The sequence below is a fragment of the Vulpes lagopus genome, chromosome 11 (genome assembly GCF_018345385.1).
Source record: "Vulpes lagopus strain Blue_001 chromosome 11, ASM1834538v1, whole genome shotgun sequence".
In the NCBI taxonomy this organism is placed as follows: domain Eukaryota; kingdom Metazoa; phylum Chordata; class Mammalia; order Carnivora; family Canidae; genus Vulpes; species Vulpes lagopus.
The window spans coordinates 21905270-21925625 of record NC_054834.1 but is presented as its reverse complement, the minus strand read 5'-3'; the positions used below and the strand labels follow the sequence as shown (position 1 = coordinate 21925625).

At 37.3% G+C, this 20356-nt stretch overlaps 1 protein-coding gene across 7 annotated transcripts in view; it reads left to right on the top strand.

The window, feature by feature from the left end:
* Positions 1-20356, top strand: part of CACNA2D1 (calcium voltage-gated channel auxiliary subunit alpha2delta 1) — a 477825-nt gene that overhangs the window by 81865 nt on the left and 375604 nt on the right. For all 7 annotated transcript variants that reach the window (XM_041722688.1, XM_041722686.1, XM_041722687.1 and 4 more), the window contains exon 2: positions 5209-5290. In XM_041722688.1, coding sequence (XP_041578622.1) covers positions 5209-5290 — 82 coding nt within the window. The remainder of the gene's footprint in view (positions 1-5208; positions 5291-20356) is intronic.

Below are 20356 nucleotides of genomic sequence, written 5' to 3'. Positions count from 1 at the left end.
CTGAATCTTTAGTTTCTCCTTTTCTTCTTGTCATTTTCCTTATACCTGGAAACATGCCCAAATCTCTCCTATTAAAAAAGAAAAATAGGGGTGCCTGAGTGGTCAGTTGGTTAAGTGTCTGACTTGGCTCATGTCATGATTTTGGGGTTCTGGGATCGACCCTGTATCTGGCTCCATGCTAGGTGAGGAGTCTGCTTGTCCATCTCCCCCTGCCCCTCCTGCTGCTTGTGTTCTCTCTCTCCCAAATAAATAAATCAGTAAATATCTTTAAAAAAGAATTTAAAAAAATGCTGTTTGTGCTCTTTGTTCTAGATACTTTTTTAGATTCCACACTGTTTCTCTCATTTTCCTGACACATAAAGTTTGAATAAATTTCTCCCACCTTATTAAATGACTCTGTAACTACATCCTCTCTCTGGAAACTTTTCCCTTCTCTGGGTTTTGTGATATCGTTTGTTCTTCGGTTTCCTTTTCTTTTGCCTCTACTCAGATTCTCTGTCTCTTCTTTATTATTTTCCAGAGTTCTAGTACTGTGTATTTCCTTCTTCCTCCTATATACTGTCCTTTAGGAGTCACACATTGATTTACCTATGTCCTTTATATGTGTTGTAAACACCAAATCTTTATATTCCTATTGAAACTTCTAAGGACTCCAAAATCCAGGTAGATTCAATTGCCTACTGAATATCTAAGGATGGATCTCTCAATAACAAGTCTAATTGAACCAATAAAACAAACTCATAAATGTCCCTCTACATCCCTCTACATTGTTCTTTCTTCCGTGCCTTCTGTATCAAAATGTCCTATTATTGTTTAACTGAGGAACTCAGTGAATCATTCCAAAATCCTTCTTCCATTTAGTGTCTATATATCCAGTAGTACATGAAAGCCTGTTGTCCATACTTCAGAATTTCTGTCGAGCTCATAGTTTCTTATACTTGGCCTCTTCTCCATTTTTCTCTACTGAGCTGGTTTGAATCCCTCTCATTGCTTACTTATCTAGACCTTCCCTTCTTACTTTTCATTTTCCTCTGTGCCACCATCTACTTGGCGGTCAGAAAAATGGTTTCATCGTGTTTATGTACAATTAATTGATCTCGTTACTCTTTAACTTCACATTTTCTATTATCCATTATTTTGGGAATACAATATAAATGCTTCAGAATGTAATTTAAGACCTTTGGTCTGGCATATCTGTCTGCTTGAATTTTGTCCCTGCCATGTCTATTCCCATTCAGTGCCATTTGTTGAACCAACTTGGACTCCAGCCATTGAGACTACTTATAATTGATGCATATGCCATGTTTGTGTGGCATGATGCATATGCCCTCTGCCTTTATTCTTATTTACTTGCCTTCTCAATTTTATCAAATTCCACTTGTCTTTCAAATCTCACTTCAAGTAACTTCAAGTCCAGAGAGCCTCCTCTGTCTACCTGCACTACTACATAATAAAAATATATTGAAATACATCCCACCCATGGGATTCAAGACACACTACCCCAAAATGATACTGAATAGTTTAAGTTGAAGGAGTTTGAGAAATGGCATGTGCAAGAAGTACTTTCTGACCTTCCTCTCATATGAAAGTGCCTTCCCTAAAGGCAGTGGGAAGGAACATCCTTATCTTTGAAGATAGGGACAGAGAGAAGAATCTGAATGAATAGGCTTTGTTAAGTTCCTGCTAGTTTACTATACTTAGCTCATATTCTTTGCTCTATCATATCTTTTGCAAAGCTATAATCTTTATCAGACTTAGCATAAGAACATCAGGTTTACCATTTCTTTAGGTCTTCATTTCCTTATGAAGGTTCTTGTGTCATGCAAAATGTGTATTATAATTATTTTTAAAGATTTTATTTATTTACCTGACACAGAGAGAGAGAGAGAGAGAGAGAGAGAGCGTGCACAAGCAGGGGGAGTGGCAGGTAGAGGGCAAGGGAGAAGGAGGCTTCCTGCCCAGTGGGGAGCCTGATGTGGGGCTGGATCGCAGGACCCTGGGATCGTGACCTGAGCTGAAGGCCGACACTTCACCAAATGAGCCACCCAGGTGCCCATAAAATGTGTATTAAATAAATGTGTAGGCTTTTCCTTTTTTTTTTTTTAAAGATTTTATTTATTCATGAGACACACACACACACACACACACACACACACAGAGAGAGAGAGAGAGAGAGAGAGAGAGGCAGAGACACAGGCAGAGGGAGAAGCAGGCTCCTTGCAGGGAACCTGACGTGGGACTCGATTCCAGGTCTCTAGGATCACGCCCTGGGCAGAAGGCGGTGCTAAACTGCTGAGGATCCCCTAGGCTTTTCCTTTTTAATCTGCTTTTTGTTATAGGGGCCTTCTACTGTCCAGGTATTATATCTAGGTTAAGAACTTAAAAGGGTAGAAGAATAAGATATTTTTCCTCCCCTTTACTACCAGGTGTTTGTTCTCGTCTGCCTTTTTCCTGCCAGATCCAGTTTCAAGACCAGTTGTAAGGTTTTTATCTTTCATTTCTGCATCTGCAGTTTTTAGTATCTTCTCCAGCAGGTACGAGTTCTTGTTGAATGAGTTAACAAAGAGCAAACAACATACTCTTCCTTGAGGAGTGCTGTTAGTTTCTTATTCCATGAAAAGGATATATCCTCTATAAGTTTCTCCAAACTTTCTTAGTATCTTCTGGGGATATTGAGTAAAATAGGGCTTAGCGATTATACATATGTGATTGACAATTTACCTAGAAAGAGAAAGATGGAGACAGAATCTGCACCTCTGAGTGTTTTCCCTTGTGTGATTTTTCACTTTCGTGATGAATGGGATCTTCGCTAACTTCATGGCCATTGTAATCTTCTAATTCCGGGTTTAAAAGGTATAGTACTTACGAATTTTTGGAAATCCAGGTGGCACCCCATATCTATGAAAAATTATCCTTGCTCCTGTAAAGTGTTCTTGACAGCGGGTCAGGGACAAGGAGACTGGGTAGGTCCTCCATTCTTCAGCCAAAGCAGGTTAACCTCAGTGAACATTGGCGGTGACAGTACATTCGGGTGTCAAGTGAGAAAACACATTTAGAAACACTTTAGCATAAATCAGAATTCAGGCATGAGTTAAGTTCTTTTTTTTTTTTTCATTTATATTCTTTGTCTCTCAGTTTCTTAGCTAAGGGGATATATAACACTTCTTACTATTTGTCAGTGTTGGGAATTATATTTGAGAAGAGCTAATTTATTTTCTCTGGGTCTTAGGACTTGTTCAGTAACTGCTTGGACAAATGAGGTAGTCTAATGTGAATTAGAAAATGGTGTAGGGGCACCTGGGTGGCTCAGTTGGTTAAGGATCTGCCTTCACTTAGATTATTATCCCAGGGGCCTGGGATTGAACCCTGCATGGGGCTCCCTGCTCAGAGGGGAGTCTGATTATCCCTCTGCCCCTCTCTCTCCCTTGCCTCACTCGTATTCTCTGACTCTCAAATACATAAATAAAATCATTAAAAAAAATGGTATCCATGTGCTCCTGCCCACTCCCTACTGTAATTAATTAATTAATTAATTAAAGAGAGACACGGAGAGAGAGGCAGAGACACAGGCAGAGGGAGAAGCAGGCTCCATGCAGGGAGCCTGACGTGGGACTCGATCCTGGGTGTCCAGGATCAGGCCCGGGGCTGGAGGCGTTGCTTAAACCCCGGATCTGCCTGGGCTGCCCTTATCCTTTTTTTGTGACTGACTTCAGTTTTCTTCCTGTCTCTTTAGTTTATCAGCTTATTATTTTTTTATAGGTTCATATGTACCTCATTTAAATCCTTTTTTTGTGTTATGCATCCCCCCCCCCACATTTTTAAAATTCTGTTACATTTAAATGTATTTGACAAAAAGTTGGTAACACTGCAGTTCTATTTGAATTCTTATCTATCCAAGGGAAAGAAAGGCAAACATGGTTAAGTCTCATGATGGGACTCTTAGGAAAGGCACAATTGATTTTCAAAACAGCACTTTTCTAAACCACTCTTGGACATGGTCTCTAAAAGGTGGGGGAACATTTGGTACTAATAAAGTTTGAAGAAGTATGATAAACAAACAATGGATAGGTGCAGGTCATATATGTGTAGGGAGAAGTTCAAATTCAAATATAAATCATTTCCTGTCATTCTCACTGTTTTCTTATATTTGCATGGGCAGAACAAGATACACATTGTATGTCTTTTTATCAATAAGGAAGAATAAATGAAATATATGAAGGAATTACAAACTATATTGATTTGAATAGGCAACGTTGCGTGCTCGTGGTAATGTCTCTAATGCCAGGAAGAAGTAAGACCGTTGACTTAAGCTTTTCTAAAATGTCTTGACATCCATAACTTGTATTTTACGATGTCCATTTTATTAATCTGAAATATATATACGAAAAGGATTTGAAAATCCTTCAGGAAATCTTTCAGTCATAATTTTAATGCTCAGAACCATTTGTTTAAGACTTAAGCCTTGATCCAGGAATTTCAAATCTAAGAGTCTAGCCAAAGAAATGAAATACTTTTAACTTTATGCACTAAGATATTTGTTACTGTGTAATTTATAGTGGTTAAAGCTGATGATACTCTTTTTACAAAAAATAATAGTCAAATATATTATGGGATATAGAGATAATGGAATTGGCCATTAAAAATACAAAGTTTATAAAATATTTGCAATGGCATGGGAGAGTATTTCTCATGACCTACGCAAACAGAGATGTGAATTTTACATAATATGCTTTCAACCATGTGAGAGAATTTTAAAAGACTAGAAGTGAATACATCATGATATCAACAGTAGTTATCCCTGGGTGATGGAATTATGAGAAATTTCCAATTTATGTATTTTTTCAAGTATCCTATATGTAGCACACTCTTAGGATTAAGAAGACTTATCAGCTAAAAGATGAAGTTTAGTTTAGAATATTCTATTTAGTAACTATTAATAGAATTCTCATAAGAATTAAGGAAACATGTACCCTTATACTGGACAAGACATCTATGTTGTGTTCTCTTGTTATTTTGTGGGATCTCAGCATCCTAAGAAGTTGACCACTACAGGATCATTGGTTTTGTCATTTGAAAGTGGGTTGGGAGGGTGGACATAGTAGAAACTTGGAGGGGGGAGAAATCTAATGAATTATCTACAGCATGAATATAGTATGTGGGTTTAATTTGCCAGAGATCTGATGGGACATTCTCTTCTGATTTCTGCAGTATCAAGTCATGGGTGGATAAGATGCAAGAAGATCTTGTCACACTGGCAAAGACAGCAAGTGGAGTCAATCAGCTTGTTGATGTGAGTAACATCCCAAGATGTTTGTTAAGCTTTTCTTTGATTCAAATGCAGTTCCATCTTCTGGGAAACTGCATTTCTGTATTCTGAATAGGACATGATTTTTCATGTTAATCAGGTTGTGACATTTGGAGAAGGAGCCTTGGTACTGCTAGCTACTGTGAACACCGAATGCCATTCCTGAACAATTAACGTAGTATTCTCACCACATGTTAACATTTACACACAGCCTCACTGTAGATGAGTTCATGTGATGTGTAGATTCTCCTAGAATACATCTTGGGGTTTGATGTCCCCATTCTTCAGAGTGTATTTTAGAATCTCTCACACAGTGGTGATTCTAAGTCCTGTGATGGATTCTTTTGAATATCCTCAGTGGGAACACATGTTCTCTCTTAGAGGGTAGATTTTATTTTTAAAAATGGTTGGAAAGTGTTTATAGCCATGTCTAGAGACTAGAGTGAGTCATTGAGATGGGTAATAAAGATTTTTGTGCAAGAAAAGGAGACACTCTAAAATATGGCTTTTCTTACGATTTATGAAATGGCTCTGAAAGTCACTCCAAAATGATTCTTGAAAATGATAGCAACGTATAAATATTCGTATAGCCTCTTAAATAGATGATTTTCCTTGGATGAGAGCACTCACATGTGTAGGCTCCATAAGATTTATTGAAAAGCAAATGTTATTTCTTTAGTCTCACTTCCATTCCCATGTAAGTAACAATTTGAAAGTACTTTTATCTTGTGTTCCTAGTGATGTAAGGAGACCTTTCGTTTCCCAAAAATGTGATGAGTCATAGAGGTGAGATATGGTATAAAAGCAAGTTTGTGTATGACATATGGACCTTTATCATGGACCTTTATTTATTTGTGTATATTCCTCCCTGGGAGACACTGGAATGTATGGATACCTTGTGTAGTGAGCAAACTTCATAAAGAAACATACCAATGTATGTTGAAGAAGTGTAAAGATTTGTGAGATGAGATAAGGAATGTATGGGGAAATGAGAACTGTCCTTTGTGAATAACAATGATTAAATTTAATTGTAATCAACACGTACTAAGCACATCATATGTCCCAAGCACTGTCCAGGCTGCCAAAGGTTGGCGGAGATGCAGCTCCTTTCATTAGAGGACTGACGCTGTACGACTCCTAAGTCCCCATTTTGAGGGTACAGGGGTTCCTGAAAGCCACTGTATGCTGATGCTCGAGGTCTGCAATGATTCCATATAGAAAAAGATATTAAAATACACAATTGTGCAGGATAATAAGGTGAGCTTCTGTGAAAATGATGGAGTTTGTGAAATAAGAAGAAAAGAAATGAGAATTGACAGATTCTGGTTAGGCGTTATATGACTCGCTTTATTGACAGCTCGAAATTAAAAATAAACTGCTCTTGGGAGCTCTTCTTCTCTTGTCTCCACTGTTTCTCTGGCCTCAAAAACCACTTTCTTGGCTGGCTTCACTTTTACTTTGGGTGTTAATATGTGAGCCCTTTCAACAAACCTGCTTTTTGCAATGAATCACTTAAAAAAACCAAAACTCACCTGATTTCCATTATGCTTTATCAAGTATAGATTACTAGGAACAATGCCAATATTGATGAATCAATAAGTGGCCTCGTCTGAATTAGGATAAAAAAATTAGAATGGACAGGATGAAAGAAAATCCCCACAATGTTCTGCTTATGTTACATGTACCAAATTAAGTGACAGAAAAAAATACAAATAAAAGAATTGTATATTATGTAATGAGGCAAGGGGCAGGGGTGAGAGAGAGAGAGAGAGGAAGAGAGAGCAGAATCTATGATTGGAGAAGGAATTTAAATATTGGGGCACATGAAGAATGTTATTTTACATAGATAAATGATTCCATATGTCCTTCTCTTTTTGCCTAAAGAGCGGAGGTCCATCATGCGGGCCAAAGGGTTGTATTTGTTCTTGGCCATAGGAACACAAAGTGCAGAGTAGCTGAAGGGCACCAGAGTTGAGAGTGAACTTCATACTGAGTTTGGGGGGTATTGGATGCACAGTGATGATCAGAATTTGAAGAGAGAAATTTAGCAGATTTCTGAGTTGATATTTAATATTGTGGAAATGACGATTCTTTCTAGATTATTTAATGGAATTATTTTTGCTGGCATCACAGGGTACAGCTAGCTTTTTACCTGAAGGCTCAAGCAACTAAAATGAGGCCACATAGCTAAAACAAGACATCATTCCAATTTTGTAAAAATGGCTTTATGGCATCTTGAGACAGTAGCCCAGGGAGGGTTGATAATGATTAACGCATTGTGTTAATTGAAGGTGTACCTTGTGTTACTTAGATACATTTATATATTGCAATCTGGTTGTAATGATATCTATCACATTAGATACCTATGATTCATTGTTATTGTCTGTTTTTAACAGATTGTACACAAATTTTAGGGTTGTTTCTTCTGTTTTTTGAGAGATGTCTTTTATATTTTGATGGGGTTTACATGGAATCTCCAGATGGCTTTGAGCAGTGTGGCCATTTTAACAATATTAATTCTTCCAGTCCATGAGCACAGGATGTCTTTTTGTTTGCTTGCATCTTCTTTGAAATCTTGCAGCAAAGTGAAGACATTTTATTACATTTATTTATTTATTTATTTATTTATTTATTTGACATTTTATTACTTTTAAACCCACACATAGACATACAAATTCCTGTAGCTGGCAAATGGAGAGGCTGATCATCATATATTAATGAATAGATAACATTAAAAAATTTAAGGTAATCTTAATATTCTTGGAAACACAGTTTTTAAGTTTATAAAACATTCACCAGCAACCATTTTCTCATGTAATATGTTGATAAAATATTTCATGTAGAGCTATACCTAAACTTCATTCAATATATAAATTATCAGATATTCTGAATTAGTGGGTTCTATAATAATGAATTAGCTTTATGAAAAAATAATTTTATTTTGAGAGACAGCATGTGCATGCATGTGGGGGGAGAGAGAGAATTTTTTAAAAGATTTTATTTATTTTTGAGAGAGAGAGTGAATAGGGGGAGGAGCAGAGAGAGAGGGAAAAGCACACTCCGTGCTGAGCATGGAGCCCGATGCACGGCTCCATCCTGGGACCCTGAGATCATGACCTGACCCAAAATCAAGAGTCCAGCACTTAACTGACTGAGCCACCCAGGTGCCCTTGACAGAGAATCGTAGGCAGGCTCCACGGCCAGCACGATCCAGATGCTTGATCTCCCAACCCTGAGATCAGGAACTGAGCTGAAGTCGGGAAGAGTCAGTCAATTAGCAGACTGAGCCACCAGGTGCCCCATGAAAAGTTTTTAAAAAATAAATTGATAAATACAAACTACTCTTTGTAAAAATAGACTTTTGAATCTGCAAAACATTGTAGTGAAAGGAAACAGAGCTCTGCAAATAGGTCAGAGATCCTCAGTTGCTCCACTTGACTGACCCTGCTCTGGGGAAAGGAAATCATGACAAATATAGGCAAGTCACAAGCATCTGGGAGTTTTGTTGTCTTTTTTGTACTCTTTGCAGTTACCCTTTGATTTAGGTATCCAAGACTTTCTGAGGGCCTTTTTATTACAAAAAATAATAATAATAAGAAGGGACAGATGGTTATCATTCACATTTGTTTGTTACATCTGTAGTAACTCTTTCGTCTCTACACAGAACATATTTGATACTAGGAAGCAGGTGTGAAGACTATATTTTGAAAGAGGTGGAGTTTTTCCAAGTAGGTCATTCCAAATAGGTCTGTTTTCCTGGTTAGGGTCAGATGGGGCCAAGGGACCTGCAGAACCTGCACTGAGGTGAGGCGCATGATGTTCAGAGGATGCAGAATTGAGGGAGGTGTTGGTTTGGAGAGTTCAGCCCTCATTCTCAGAGTGAGTGAGGAGCTCCTGAAATTCTGTGCCCTACGTCCTTGTGTGCGTCACCCGAGGGCTCACCCTGGGGCACAGGGACACTAAAAGCCTGACTCAGTCTGTGTCTTCTGCTCCCTGTGGCTGGAGACCTAGGCATCTGCAGCCTCCTGGACCTCACACTAATCCCAGCCTCTCTGCTACATTCTCTTCCCTGATCTTTTCCCATCCTACATATGATATCAGGTCTTCCTTATACCTTTTTTTTTTTTTTTGATGCTTTGTAAGCTTCCCAGACTCATTTTGTGTTTTGTAAGGTGCACTATTTCTATAGTTATTCCTAACAATATAGGCATCACCCACCTTATCTGACAGCGCTCCATATTCCCCTTCTCTTTCAATTCTAGTGTTGGGTTATATCTTCTGACAATGAAGGATGGTCTTCCCAGACCATCCAAATTTTTTGTTAACAGAGTTGATTGTATTCTTTTAGCTTTCTAAGAGAGTTGAAATAACGCCTGTCACCTTATTTTAAGGCTTTCTTTTTTAAAAAATTTTTTTATTTTAAGGCTTTCTTTTTTTAAAATTTTTATTTATTTATGATAGTCACAGAGAGAGAGAGAGAGAGAGAGAGAGAGAGGCAGAGACATAGGCAGAGGGAGAAGCAGGCTCCATGCACCGGGAGCCTGACGTGGGATTCGATCCCGGGTCTCCAGGATCGCGCCCTGGGCCCAAGGCAGGTGCCAAACCGCTGCGCCACCCAGGGATCCCTATTTTAAGGCTTTCTTAAATGCAAATTCCATCTGGGTCTCTGACATGTTAGCCTAGAATATGCAAATGTATTTAAGAAAATTTTTGGATTATTCCCCATCCCCCTGAAAGTACAGGTAAAAAAAAAAAAAAAAGTATAGATAAAAAGGTAAAAATCATTCTGCGATGGCATCATCATAGAACTTTCTGGCTTTTGATTCACTGTTGTGATTTCATAAGTTAAAATTAGGTTAAAATCAATACCTTTCCATTTCAGTATGCTCTCAAAGCTGTCAATATGAAATGTGTCTAAATATTGAGCATTCAGTACTCTTAATTTAGTATTTACATTAAGTGTTTTAAGTGAATAATTTCATTAGTAACTCATGATATTAGCAGACTGATGCTTTTACTTTGACATTGTGGTCACGTCATTTATTTAAATAGCATATTCATTTTCTATGTGGTGGAGAGTTTAAGATATTAATCTGTTTACAAAAGAAGATACTCTAGAGCCGAACATAATTAATCATTGGTGATTCTGACTAGGGAATCCATAAGATGCAGAGGCAGCAAGGGCTGGTATCTTTTATCCCCCTCTGGAGAATACTACTAGGTAGCTGGAAGGTGTTAGATTCCCTGTTTCCTGCTTGTCAAGTGAGGTAGGTCCTAACACTCTTCCTTATAGAAATGTTATAGGGGTAAAAGGGAATATGAAATGAAATGTGAGAGCAATGAAAGAGGCTATGAAAAATTAATATTTATTGCATGTTAAAATGTAGCTTTATATTTTAAAATACAGCTTTATATGTTCATATTACTTTATAAAAGTAATAGAACTACTTTGTAAGAATAGCATAATTACTTTTCAAGTAAAACTATTTATTGTTATTCACATTCTGGTTTTATTTAGAGTTGCCATATTCTCTCAGTGATGAAATGTTGTAACTAAATCAGCTGCGATAATTACATAGGCAATTTGAGACTGTAGTTATTTTAGGGGAAAATAAAAACTTTTTTTTCTCTAAGTAGAATGAAATCTATTTTGGCCACTGAAAGTACTATCAGTAGACAATTTGGATTCCTTTCACTCACCTACTGGAGATTTTAAAGTTTCAGAAACTAATTTATTTTTATATGTTTTATTTTTATTTTTTTGGAGAATCTAATTTTTAAAAAAATGGTAGTTAATTACTTTCATTTTGAAAGGTATGGAATAAACTCTAGGGGATTTCTAATCTGATGGCAACTTTCAATATTTTATTAACAGGTTTTTGAAGGAAGTGCTATGGGTTCACAAACATTAATTGTGAAAGAAATGGAAATATTTTCTTTTTTACCTTACTGAGCTCTTTTATTATCAATCAATAATTAACACTTAAGTTATACTAGTACTTGAGGGATAAATGATTATTCTTTGTTTTTCCAAATAGTAATCTAATGGTTTGGTAATACTAATTACAGAGAGGATGATATAATGCTGCCTGTACTCTTTTCTTGTCTCTGAGCTCCACAATGAAGATGGAAGCTAAGAACCCCTAAATGATGTAGCCCAGCGGTAGTTTCTCTAGAATGAAGATGAATGGCATAAAAGACCATTATTTGCTACTGCACACTCTCAGGCTACAACATACAGCTTCTTACTATTTATTTTTCCTGGAGACATTTAATGTCTTTATATCCTGTGCTGTGGTTCTCAGCCAGGGGCAGTTTTGTTCCCCAGGAGACATTTGTCAGTGCTTGGAAACATTTGTGATTGTCACAGCTGGGGGAGGGGGTTGCTCCTGGCACCTTGTGTGTAGCGGCCAAGGATGCTGCTGAACATCCCACAATGCACAGGACGCCTTCTCACAACCAGGACTTACCTGGTAAAAATGTCTGTAGCGCTCAGGTTGAAAAACTGCTCTAGAAGGACCGAAACATTTGAGGCAAGGATAAATGTACGGGATTCTTTCAATGAATATAAATTTGTAAAATTGTCTGTCTGCCTTGGTGGGTAGGAGTTTTGCTTTAGAAAAAGCATTTGTTAGTAAGGTATAAGGGGTATAAGGGGTAAGAGCAAATTAAACAGCACTGCTTTTTAAAATTGTTTTGTTGGCAGAAATGAATTTGGGTCATTTGGGGTTAGGGACATTAAGCAAGCAGCTCAGTCAGCCTATGGTTAATTATTTTTTAATTTGGTTTTAATGGAATCTAGTATGATCTCTTCCACTTTTAATTGCATATGAATTTGCTGCTCAAAATACATATACAAGTCTTATATAGCTCCAGATATGCAGAGTGAAAGAGGCTAGATTAAGATGTAATCTCTGGAATTAACAAACAAAAAAACCCCTAGTAGGTGGTTTATTTTATGTTTAATGCTTTTCATATTTTAATTATCAGTATTCTTTTAAAATTCTGAGTATTTATTTTTTTACAGATTTTATTTATTTATTTGAGGAGGGACGAGCAGAGGGGGATGGAGAGGGAGGAGCAGACTCCCCCCTGAGCGTGCAGCCCGATGCAGGGCTTGATCTCAGGACTCTGAGACCCTGACTTGAGCCAAAACCCAGATTCGGTTGAGCCACCCAAACTGCCCTAATTCTGAGTATCTTAAAGATAAACTTACAGTTTACCTTACGTGTGAAATGTCTCTAACTTAAAAATTGAAGAATTCTTGCTATGAATCTTTTTTTTTTTTTGCCCAACTTAGTTTTTGTTATAGTTATTGTGTTCCACAAATGAAGCCCTTATATTTCACTTGCATTTGTAGTTAAATAGTAGCGCCTGTTCCTGTGCATAGTATGGAGAAGGCACAGACAACATATGTTTATGGATGGTTGTTGCTTGTTCTGGTCCTTCTATCATCTTTTTTTTTTTTTTTCCCTTCTAGCATTTTTAATGCAAGCTTGAAAGTGTCACCATTAAATTCTTGTTAATAGGAATTAGGGCAAGTAGCAATTTATGCTGTGGAAGGTTCTCCAATTCTGACTTCATTCTTCCTAAATATTCTTTTTTTTTTTAAAGATTTTATTTATGTTTATTTGAAAGGAGAGCACGAGAGAGAGCGCACAAGCATGCGGAAGGGGCAGATGGAGAGGGAGAAGCAGGCTCCTTGCTGAGCAGGGAGCCTGATGTGGGGCTCAATTCCACGACCCTGAGATCCTGACCTAAGCTGAAGGCAAACACTTAACTGACTGAGCCACCCAGGTGCCCCCTTCCTAAATATTCTTAAAGAAAATGTCTCATCTGAAATGTGATACTGTTTCAGCTAAACAGATACACCAAATAGAAAGAATGGAAGGACTAGGGAATATATTATTGAACACTTGAGTTTGATGTTTGAATGCCAATTTGATGTAGTTGTCAGAAAAATACACCCTATAAATTCAAGGACATGATCAATTACCTATGTGTATGTATGTGTATGTATGTGTGTGTGTGTGTGTGTGTGTGTGTGTGTAGGTATGTAATTACATGGTGTGTATAAATACATTCAGATGAGGTTCTTAGTAAGCCTATGCCATATCTTGAGTTCTTCCCATGTGCTAATTTTACTATGAGTTCTGAGCAGGACAGCTTGGAGTTGATTAGAAGATCCAAACTAGTACCCTGAATTTTATAGCTGTCCATGTAGTTTCTCACTTTGCCTTTCAGTCTGTATTTTCCAATAATCCCCTTATATAACACACCTTCTGATTTCTTTCCTCCCTTATTAATACGTATTTCTTTCAAAGTGTGACTACAATCCCATCTATCATAACCCATAAGGTTTTAGTTTGCCCTGAATTCTGACAGCACAATTTTCTGTACCTCTTTAGCGGAACACTAATATTCTTCATATTGATCATTACCTTATTTTGTGTATTTTCTCTTTTTAAGATCTAATTATCATTTAGGTGTTGTATTTATTTTTTTTATTTTTATTTTTTTAAAACATTTTTAAATTTGTTTATTGAGAGACAGAGAGAGAGAGGGGCAGAGACACAGGCAGAGAGAGAAGCAGGCTCCATGCAGGGAGCCCGACGTGGGACTCGATCCTGGAACTCCAGGATCACACCCTGGGCTGCAGGCGGCACTAAACCGCTGAGCCACCCGGGCTGCCCCTAGGTGTTGTATTTAGATTCCAGTATCTAACTGCATGGCGCCTTCCATGACTTTGTTATTTTTGTAGGTTCAAAATAAATAATTAATTTTAAAATACAAGGAGGAACTTGTTATAAGTCAGCATCCACATTCCTAGCAAAGCCTAGGTATGGTAACTAGTAGTATTAGTAGTACTAGTAACCAGTATCAGTGTAGGCATTGTATTATGTGCTGAGCTGAGCTGTACCAGTGAACAAAATGTCCTCTTGAAATTTACATTCTGATTAAAGGAAATATGAAATATATAACAAATGTGAAACTTAATAAATTATGTTAGATGATGTTTGCATTTGCTTAAAGGTATCTGAATAGAAATCTCAAGCCATAAAAAATTCAAAGGTAGTTTCCTATCTCAGAAAGCTAGATTATAAGGAAAAGGAAACAAAAGACTGTAACTTATTTATTTATTAAATGATTTGATTTATTAATTAAATAAATAAATATAAAATTTAGTATTTATAAATATTTAAAATATAATATATAAATATAATAATTTATATTTATAAATTAAATATTTATTTATTTAATAAAGAAAGACACGGAGAGAGAGGCAGAGACACAGGCAGAGGTAAAAGCAGGCTCCCTGCGGGGAGCCCGATGCAGAACTTGATCCCAGAACCCTGGGATCATGCCCTGAGTTGAAGGCAGACACTCAACCACTGAGACACCCAGGTGCCCCAAAAAGCTGTAATTTAAAGTGATTTTTACCATTTGTATTAAACACGATCACAGTGTGTTAAAGAGTATTAAAGAGTGAATGATTTTTAAAGCTTGATATTTCTGAGATTGTAACATTTATTATTTTAATAAAAGGGAAAGAGGTGAGTGTTAAAGAAATCGGAAGTTAATTGGTAAATATTGCATATTCTTTTATAGCAACATTTTTTTAAACTCACCTAATTTTCATTGGAGGAACATAGACTTTTTAAAAATGTTCTTTGTTGGGGGATCCCTGGGTGGGTCAACAGTTTGGTGCCGGCCTTCAGCCCAGGGCATGACTCTGGAGACCCGGGATCGAGTCCCACATCGGGCTCCCTGCATGGAGCTTGCTTCTCCCTCTGCCTGGGTCTCTGCCTCTCTCTCTCTCTCTCTCTGTCTCTCATGAATAAATAAAATTTTAAAAAATAATTGTTCTTTGTTATTGGTAATTTATTCATTCTAATGTCAATTCAGATCTAGTGTCACTAGTTATTGTTTATTTTAGATAAAGGATTCTTCACATTTCTGAATATCTGTTTCTGTTAGCCAGCTTCTTTGATGATGTAACTTATGATAAATAAAAAGAAAGACTTTATTATACTTGGGAATCATTGCAAAATTTCTTAAGGTAAGGGAACTTTGATCTTTGAAAGTGACCACGAAAGAACATTGTATCATTCTTTTGTGTTAATACATCTTTCAGAAACAAGAGATTCTCAGTTGCTAGGGAACAAGTAGTTCAAAAGCCCACAAAAGACTTAATAAAGAAGAAAAAAATAGAGCCAAGCCATCCCACATTGCAAAATTCAAGTAAAAGTAAGTGAAATTGATTTTGTGAGTCTGTAAAGCAGTTGAGGTGACAAAGCATCTCTTTTCCTGCCCGCATTAGTATTGAAGATGTTAGAGTTTACCCCTGTTAGCCAATAAAGACAGTGAAATGAGAATGATGGTGGGAATTATGTCACATTTTCTTTTAATCCCTCTTATTATGAGGTAGAATCATATTCATTCATCCAATTCATATATATTTTTGGACAATGTATGCACATCTATTTTGATATTTTTAGCTTTTCTCTGTAGAATTTCTTCTCAGAATCCCACATTATTGTGAGCGTCATAATAGGAGTTCTAAGATAATTTCATTATTTTGTAAAGTCGAACGACAATTGCACATTTCTCACAATAGAGCTCATTTTTCCTATGAATGAAATGAATCTAATGAGTAATGAAATGAAGGTGCAAAGTAGTAATTAATAATGTTAATCACAACTTTCAAAGCATGAGGCCTTTCTTAGCATTTTTATTTTTTGGAAGAGTGAATCACTGGAGGAGGTTATTATAGAATTACTATCCAGAGGCTGATTATTATTGTTACCTCTCAGCTGGGAGCTCTTCACAAATAGGTCATTATTTTAATTTTCTATTGTTAGTGTAACAAATTACCAAAAATGTATTGGCTTAAAACACAAATTTATTATTTTATGACCTTTAGATTATTTTATAACCTTTAGAAGTCCTTCCCTTGGTTCATGGCTCCTCTCCTCCGTCTTCAAAGCTAGCGACATTGGGAGGATTTCTTCTCAGGCTGCCATCTCTCTGGTTTCCTCTCGCATAGTCATGTCTTCCCCCTTCCACTTTGAAGAACCCTTGTGATTACATTGGTGAGTCAAGAGGAAATCTTGTCTCAGAAAGATGACTGTGGGCATGGTAGGACTCTTGATTGCTTGTTCAGGACAAATTCCATGGGAGGGAAGTAAATGTCTAAGGACCAAGGGAAGGGGTTGGCAAAATTTACATTAGGTTTATTACGCAGAAATTTCTGTTTCTCTTTAGGGAACTTAATTTATTCATGAGCTGCCATTCTTTCTCCCAGGGGGAAAACCATCTTAGTATTTCAAAGATTTTGTCCCAAATCCCTTCCAATAATCTCTAATGTTCTTGACTTTGCTCCTTGGCATCTGAGCGCAAGGAGAAACATTGATGAGATGTGTAGTGTATTTGCTCTTTTCTGTTCTCTTGGCATAGATATAGAATATGATTGCTACTAAGGATGTGGCCAATCTCTACAGCCTATGTAGGGCCCCTCAACTCTGGGTGGTTGGTACCATCATCCTTCCGCTGGAACCCTGCTCCCTCCACTGTCCATTTTTCAAACTCTGCATTGGGAGTCCCTTGATTGTGCACTCACACAGCGTCCTAGCAGACAGATTAATTCTAAGCCACCATTTTTGTTCATCCCAATGGGCTTTTCTGTTTTTCCACATCTTGCTGAAGCCAAGGGAGACCCCAGCAGAGTGGTACTGTGGATCCACTTTGTATAAACGTGCCACATGAGCATTTTACCCTCCGCAGCTTTGGGCAGTGGTTTGCTCCTTTACCATGTAAAATGGGACCCAAACCGCCTCCACTTTGATACTGCAAAGCCTGCATTTAAGTATTCTCACTGATATAATGGTTAATTAAATGCATTTTTTAGGTTTCTTAAAGTAAGTAAATAATATAATGTATGTGAAACATCTCAGACTGGTATGGAGCAGATGCCTAAAAGTGATCGCTAATAAAATCTTCCAGGTCATGCAAAACTTGGAAGCCTCTTGCTTTCAGTAAGCATCTCTGGGGTATCTTTGTTATTCCATGGCATCATAGTAAATATTATGATTTCTGAAACATTTCTTTAGGTCTGTTTGGTAAGCAAATATATCAATCAGTGGTGTTACTTTTTAAATATTACACTTGAGAGTATTCTTAAATGTATCATTCTGAAGATTATCTTGGAATTATGGATTTGGGGCAAAGAGACATAGACGTTTCCATCGGAAAAAGGAAGGAAAGCTATATTCTCTGTTGTCTATGAGTGTAATAGTGAATAATCATTAAAGCCAGTTAATTAAGATTATAAGAAAGCAAGAATGGACAGCTGACACATATTCTTGGCTGTCCAAACTTGTGGCAAGGATGGAAATGAGAGGATTTGACCTACAGAAAAATTAAAACATATTAGTATATCAGTCAGGAGGAAAAACATCCTATCTAGATTCTCTTTATATGCTACATTCTTTCTAGTAGAAGAAATGGAAGCTGGTGTCACACAGCATAAGAGGAATTGACACATGATTTGAATGAAGCTCTTGTATCAAGAACTCATGTTACTTACACTGTGTTCTTGTTTTATTTATTTATTTTTCTGGAAAGAGAGTGGATAAAATGGTCAGACAGACAATTATTTTTTAGGAAAAAAATACTAGGAAGAGAAAAAAGAAAATATACTTAAAGTTCTACTTCTATTTAAAAAACATTTTAACATGTTAAGTATTTTAGAAATGGGGTTTATTTTAATGACAGGAAAAATTATAAATGTATGCTCTTTGGAAAAATATATAATCTTAAAAATCCACTTGAACCTTTCTCCTCTGAAAACTTTTACTAAACATACATCATGAGAGTTTTTGATAGCTTTCACAGTACCTCTTGGAACAACAAAGAATGTTACATTCTTTAAAACCAGAAGCAAGAGCTGTTTTTTTTTTTTTTTTTTTTTTTTTGATGGGGCAGTTATATGGTTTTAATTCATTTTTATTACCAAGAAAACATTTCAAATGTGGTTTTATTCAGCAAGATATTTATATTGGGGCTGTGGATGTAAGCTTCCTTGACCTCATTTATTTAAAATTTATTTGTGAGTTAGATACTATTTTTTTAATTTCCTAAGCATTTAAAAATTAGAGTCCATTTGAGAGAATATTCTTTTTTTTTTTTAAACTTTTTTTTTTTTTTAAATTTTTATTCATGATAGTCACAGAGAGAGAGAGAGAGAGAGGCAGAGGGAGAAGCAGGCTCCATGCACCGGGAGCCCGACGTGGGATCCGATCCCGGGTCTCCAGGATCGCACCCTAGGCCAAAGGCAGGCGCCAAACCGCTGCGCCACCCAGGGATCCCGAGAATATTCTATCTATAGTTGAGAGGATCTCTATCTACTTGAATTGTTCCTGATTCATAATCCATAAAGAACTTCTGATGCATCTGGCCTAGATAGGTAGTGCCTTAGTAAGTGACATTATGTTTAGTACATAATGCAAAGCACACATTGTGTATTTGGAACTGATCTCTATGAACTCTGAGTGCTGGTGTGATCTCCATACCACAGGAAGAAGGTCAGACTTCATACAGAAATAAACACAATATTAATGGCACAAAGCATAACTGCCTTTTCCACCAATTAGTTTTATTGGTTTTACTGCAAAAGAACTAAATGTCTTGGATCAATTACAGTGATATTGAGGTTTATCTGTTCGTACCCCAAATCAGTTAATCTTTCTAGTTCATGTTCCTGGATGTCATCTTTGGCTAAGATGAGAGAGAGCCTTGGGCTGGATGGAGTTGTTCATGGACAATCTGGTCTTTAAAATAGGACTCTGTAATCTGCCTCTTAGCAGAAAGTGTAAGCAATTCAGTAATATGCAGGAATTCCAAATAAAACTGTATATGGGGATTTTATATGACTAGATTTCTGTGCCTTGAATGGTTGGGAGGATAAACCCACAGGGTCAAAATTCAAATGAGTATGAGAAAAACTTCATAATTTGAATAAGTCAAAAAATTTTAGGAGTGAAAGTTTGATTTAAATCCTTTAAAATGATTTTGAATCACACAATTAAAACTTCATGTGAAATTACTGTGTTCTGTTATAAATAAATGTTAGCATATGCATCTATGTATGTTTGAAACCAGTGTTCACCAGTAGCCTCCGTGGCCAGCTGAGACCTGGCTATAGAACCTGTTGGTAGTATTGCAGAAAGTTGGAGTTGTGCCAGAAAAAGCAGGGTTGAACTGGTTCTTGCATGTGCCTGGATTCACTTCTCCTAAGACGGTAAAAACCTGCCAGGCCCTGGCTTTCAAAGATGGTTTAGTCATGCATGTGCGGCCCATCTGGTGGATGCATAAGGGATTTCCTACTCGGCTCAGCCCTGTAGCCACAAGCATGGTCGCTGCCTCCCCCCCTCCCCCTTTCTTTAATCCGTCCTCTCCTGCCAGGAGTGTACAGGCTCTGCAGAACAGGTGCGTCTCCTGCCACTCCAGGGAAATCCTTCGGTAGACACTGTTGGGAGGCAAAATTATAGTCTTCTTTTGCTGCCTAGCTTCCTTGCAGCATAGTTAGTTTGATTCAGTGATTCAAATAAAACCTCAAAGATACAGTTTGCTAATGAAAAATATTTATACTATTAGAGACTGAAGCAAACTATCATCGACTTTTAACCCCTCTGTTTGTGTAATAAAGCTTCCGGTGTTACATGGATTGAACCGTAGCAGGGTCTTTATCCCTCCCCCTCCTCCTCCTTCTTAACCTTCCTCCCTCTCCTCCCTCTCCCCTTCTTCCTCTCTCTCTCTCTTCCTAAGATTTAGCAGGATACACTTTAATCCCAGGGTTGTAGGGTTGTAGCTAGGGCTAACCGTAGGAGGTCTCCTTCAATACAGTATTGCTTGTCCTTCCTCCCACCTTGGCTCACTGCACACATCCTCCCAAGTCTGACCTGTAGTGCTTCTGTTCTACTGATTGTAGCATGGCCTCTCCTCTTCTTTCCTTTTTCCTTTCCTTTCCTTTCCTTTCCTTTCCTTTCCTTT